Source organism: Lontra canadensis, unplaced genomic scaffold (genome assembly GCF_010015895.1).
Source record: "Lontra canadensis isolate GAN:19392208 unplaced genomic scaffold, GSC_riverotter_1.0 scaffold35, whole genome shotgun sequence".
Classification (NCBI taxonomy): domain Eukaryota; kingdom Metazoa; phylum Chordata; class Mammalia; order Carnivora; family Mustelidae; genus Lontra; species Lontra canadensis.
The window spans coordinates 9897720-9902821 of NW_022631029.1; the positions used below are offsets into that span (position 1 = coordinate 9897720).

At 50.8% G+C, this 5102-nt stretch overlaps 1 protein-coding gene across 1 annotated transcript; it reads right to left on the reverse strand.

Annotated features, from left to right (window-relative positions):
- Positions 1–4218: 4218 nt before the first annotated feature.
- IQCF6 (IQ motif containing F6) lies at positions 4219–4882 on the reverse strand. The gene is made up of 2 exons (XM_032868528.1): positions 4850–4882; positions 4219–4638 (listed from the first exon to the last, which is right to left on the reverse strand). The coding sequence occupies exons 1-2, from the start codon at positions 4862–4864 to the stop codon at positions 4270–4272; spliced, it is 384 nt and encodes a 127-aa protein (XP_032724419.1). The 5' UTR covers positions 4865–4882; the 3' UTR covers positions 4219–4269.
- Between the last annotated feature and the right edge of the window lie 220 nt (positions 4883–5102).

The following is a 5102-nucleotide window of genomic DNA, read 5'->3' on the forward strand; positions in this document are numbered from 1 at the left end:
TTCTTTATGATTTTCTATGTACATAATCAGGCTGCTTAAAAATGCAGACAGCCTTAGTACTTTAGTTCTAATCATTATGCCTTTTATTTTTTATTAACAGACTTTCCTTTTAGAGCAGTTTTAGGTTTATGGAAAAATTGAGCAGAAAATAGAGTTCCCATGGGCTCCCTGCTGCACACCGTTTAACTTATTATTAACATCATGCATTGGTGTGCTACATTTATTATAATTGATAAACTGATATTGATCCCTTATTATTAACTGAAGTCCATAATTTAGAGTTCACTTTGTGTAGGTAGCTCTACGGTTTTTGTCAAATATACAATTTCATGTATCTGCATTTATACTATCATACAGAATAGTTCTAATACCATAAAATTTCCCGTTCTTCACCTATTCATCCCTCATTTCCTCCACCAAACACCACCCAACTATTTACTCTCTCTGTAGTTTGCCTTTTCCGGACTGTCATAGAGCTGGAACCATGTAATATGTAGCCTTTCTAGACCACTTTCACTTCACCATATGCATGTAAGTTTCCTTCCTCTTTTTCGTGGTTTGAGAGCTCATTTCTTTTTCTCACTAAATATTCCATCGTGGTGTGGATGCACGGCAGGGGGTCTCTCAGTTCACCCATGGGAAGGACTTCTTGGTTGATTTCAACTTTTGACAATCGTGAATACAACTGTTGTAAACATTCATACGCAGATTTTGTGTAGACATTCAACTCACTTGAGTAAATTCAAAGGAGCTCAGTTGCTGGATCCTATGGGGAAGCCTACTTTAGTTTTGTATTAAACTACAGTGTCTCCCAGAGTGTATTTTTTTTTCTTTTTTTGCATTTTGCATTCCCACCAGCACTGAATGAGAGTTCCTGTTTCTCCATATTTCGTGCTATCAGTGTTTTGGTATTATCAGTGTTTTGAACTTTAGACTTCCTAATAATAGATGTATAGGGTGATTTCATTTTTAAATTTAAAATTTAATTTAAATTTAATTTTAAATTTTTAAATTTAATTTTTAATGTTCGATTCTGTAATAATATATGATGTGACACATCTTTTCATAGGCCTATTTGTCGTCTGTACATTGTCTGCTCAGAATTTTCTTAATTTTTAATGAGTTGTTCATTTGCTTGGGGTTGAGTTTTCAGGGTCCTTTGTCTTTTTAAGATAACCAGTCTTTCTCAGATGTGTCTTTCGCAAGAATTTTCTTCCAGTCTGAGGCTTACCGTCTCATTCTCTCTCCAGCATCGTCTTCTTTTTTTTTTTTAATTTTATTTATTTGAGAGAAAGACAGTGAGAGAGCATGAGAGGGGAGGACAGAGGGAGAGGCAGACTCACCATGGAGCTGGGAGCCTGATGTGGGACTCGATCCCAGGACTCCAGAATCATGACCTGAGCCGAAGGCAGTCACTTAACCAACTGAGCCACCCAGGTGCCCTCACCAGTGTCTTCTGCAGAACAGAAGTTTTTATTTTAATGAAGTCTAGCTTGCTGGTTATTTCTTTCGTGGCTCTGGGAGTATTGTACTTCTGTGGTCCATTTTGAGTTAATTTTTGTGACGAGTGTAAGGTCTATGTCTAGCGTCACTTTTTTTTTTTTTTACATCATTTGTTGTAAAAACTTTCTCCATTGGATTGCCTTTGGTCATTTTTCCAAGTCTGGTTGACTGTATCTGTGTGGGCCTATTTCTGGGCTCTCTCTTCGGTTCCATTGATCTACTTGTCTGTTCTTTCAACAATAACACATTGTCTTTGATTACTGTAGCTTTACTGTAAATCTTGAAATGGCACAGTGCCATCTCATTTTGTGTTTTCCATGTGGGATGGAGAGAAGCAAAACACAAATCAGGGTGGAGACCTGAACGGTGGGATCAGAACTGAGGTTGGAAATGGGTCGGTCCTGTGATGGGCCTGAGAGCATGGGGTAGGCATCCTGGGAGCAAGGAGATGAAATGCCACCTGGGAATCCTGTTTCAGGGCTGGAAGGGACCAGAAGGGGATGGACCCTCACTTCCTGAACTGTCTTCTTAGGACCCCAGTATGTGGACCAGCCTGAGGGTCAATAGATTTCTTTGGTGATCAGGCCTAGGGCACTTATCTCTTGGGGACACAGTGTCGCCTGGGGAAGGAGCAAGAATGGGGATACAGAGTTCCTCAGAGTCCCCTCAGGCTGCCCCAAGGCTGCCAGCATCATTGCCCCTCTTATCCTCACTTCCGGGGTTGCAGTATATTCTCAGGGAGAGTTTCTTGGCAGCCCAATTCTCAATGGCAGCAGGGAAGAGAAGGGAGGCTCTGTGATGTTCCGGGAGGGTGTCTGCCTCTGAAGGCCCTGCCCGCTGCGTCACCTCTGTGAGGAACTATGGGTGGTTTCACCCGTCTAGGCCAGCTCTGGCGGACCTGGGTGCTAATGGGGGTCCTGTCTGTGGACTCCCATCCTACATCTCATTCACTTCCTCTGCCTGCAGCTGGGAAGGCCTCAGTTGGTTACACGGCTGCCTTTGGCTCAGGTCGTAATCCCACTGTCCTGGTATCGAGCCCCACATCAGGCTCCCTGTTCAGCAGAGAGCCTGCTTCTCCCTCTCCCTCTGCCTGCTGCTCTGCCTGCTTGTTCTTTCTCTCCCTCCCTCCCTCCCTCTCTCTTTCTCTCTCTGTCAAATAGATAAATACAATCTTAAACAAAACAAAACAACAAAAATTCAGCAGTTTCCAAATCGTGCCCAGGCCTCTCCCCAGACCACTTAAACAGAATCTGTGGGCGGGCCCAGGCATTGGTGTGTTTTGTGTCCCAGAGGATTCCAGCATCCAATGCAGGTTAAGAATCAGACACTTCGAGCATTGCCAACCTCGGGTTTAACCACCTCTCACTGCAGCGGTGGTGGCTGCAGGCACAGTCAGGCAGAATTCTGTCCTGCTAGGATGCAGACCTAACTAGCCTCCTATCACTCGCTCCTGCAAGGCAGGCAGGTGAGAACCGCGCCCAAAACTCCTGAAGGGGCTCCTCTGGAAGAGCAGATACCCGGCTGCACCATGGCCACCTGCAGCTACTGAAGGCTGGTGTCCGACTGATCCCTGAATCCCCACGCCTGCCACAGCTATGGCGGAGACACTGCCCTGAGCCCCAATCACACGCAAGCACCCCAAAACACACACAGCCCTGAGGGGAGGGAAATCCTTACCCACTTGCCAGGCCCATGAGGACCCCCCCAGCTGGTCCTCCCACCCCTTGGGCAAGGCCACCCATCACAGACCCCTAGGGAGGGTCACAAGCCTCAGGCTTCTGGGAGGCAGCTTCCAAGACAAACATCTGAGGGACCTTGAACGTCAGAGCAGAGGCTGTGAGAGACTGGTACAGGGAAGGCTGAACCTAGAGGCTGCCTGTTAGCAGCAGACTCAGCCCTCAGAGGCCCCTTGACACCCCCTTGAGGCCGACATTGCAGAGGCTGTGGCAATCTGTGGAAGGACTGGGGCCAATAAGGGGATCTTGGGGGGACTCCAGGACAGCTGCTTCTGAGGATGTGGTAATACTTAGAGGATGATCCCCAAACCAATGACTTCCAGTGGTCTAGGGACAGTCCTTCCCTCTGCTCCCCACCCCCCCACCCTGGACTCCCTCTGCCTGTTTCCTCAGACCCATCTTCTGGGGCTTTCTCTCCTCTCCCCCTCCACTTCTGGTTCTCCCCAGAAATGGCCAGCGGAGGGGAGGGAAGCCTCGTCTCAGCCCCTGGGGGCGAAGCAGCCCGCACAGCTGCTGCTCCTCAGTCCTGGCCTGGCCCTCCCCAGGGATGGCTCTGGCAGACTAGCCCCAAGGAAGGCACAGAGCCTGGCGGGCTGTTGCTCAGCTGGGTGCCCTGTCCTCCCGGCTCCCCGACAAGCCTGCGCTGGCCCCGAGGGCCCTGCCCGGCACAGGGCTGTGGAATCCTGGCTTTCCCAGCTGGCTCTGGCTGCAGCCTCTCTGGTGTCCTACCCTGAATGGAGAAGCCAGGGGAGGGGCTGCCAAAAAATTGGGCCCATCGCAGAACCTGGCTGAGCCAGGCTGACTGAGGTGTCAGAGCCCATCCTGAGCCGTGGGGGTCTCTTTCGGGTGCAAGATGACTCAGGTTTGCAGTAGGTGCCAGGGTCTAGGGTGGTGTGCCCTGAGACGGGCTCTAGACCATGACTTTGGAGTGGATCCCTCTTTTATGGGTCTGATTTCCAAAGGGCACGACTGCGGTCAGTAAGTGTCTTTATTGGAAGAGAGATCCAGTCTCCTTGGCTCTGCTAGCTCCCTAGGTCAAGAGGATTTCGATGTCAAGCTCCAGCCGGCTAGCTTTGACCTCATAGCGTCCCCGAATCAGGCCCCGGGTTTGGCTGGTGTGCCAGCGCCAGTGAGACTGGATGACGCAGGCTGCCTGGCGCGCCTGGAGAAACCGTCTGCGGGCCTGCCACATTCGGACCTGCGTCTGCACCTTCACCACTGCCCACTCCTGGCAGGTGTAGAGTCTTAGTGCCAGGCGCCGTCTCTGCTCCAGCATCTTGGCCTGCACCGACCTCCACCAGCACTGGATGACCCAGGCCCTGAGAGCTGCATGCAGTAGCGACCGGCGCACCATGTTGCCACGCCACCATGACTGAATCTTTATGGCTGCCTTCTCCGACTGATCGAGGGAGGGAAGAACACGGAGATGCTCAGTGGGGCGCCCTCCCCTTGCTGTCCCCATCTGTGGGGCTGGGAAGAAAGGGGGCCCGGCCTAAGTGGCCCTGCCCCTTCATTTCCAGGCCCATCCGTCTGATTTCCGGTCTCCCACTCATTGGAAGTCACGGCTCATCATCCGCAGGGCAGACCCCTGCCAGGTGGGCCTTACTCACATTTTGTGTGTCCATGGCCCTGGTCTTCAGAGTCCACTCCTCTGTCAGTTAGGACACCTGAGTCTTTAGCCCCGCCCTCAACTGTTAGTCACGCCCCTCATGAGACCCCGCCCACCTACACACAAGACTCCCCGTCTTCAGGTCCTGTCCCTACACATTTTTGCCACATCTCTCTCCTCTCACCTCTTGCTCATGTCTCCTCACGGATTGGCCAATCCCCTCATTTGTTGGTTCCTGTCATTTGGGGGGGGCC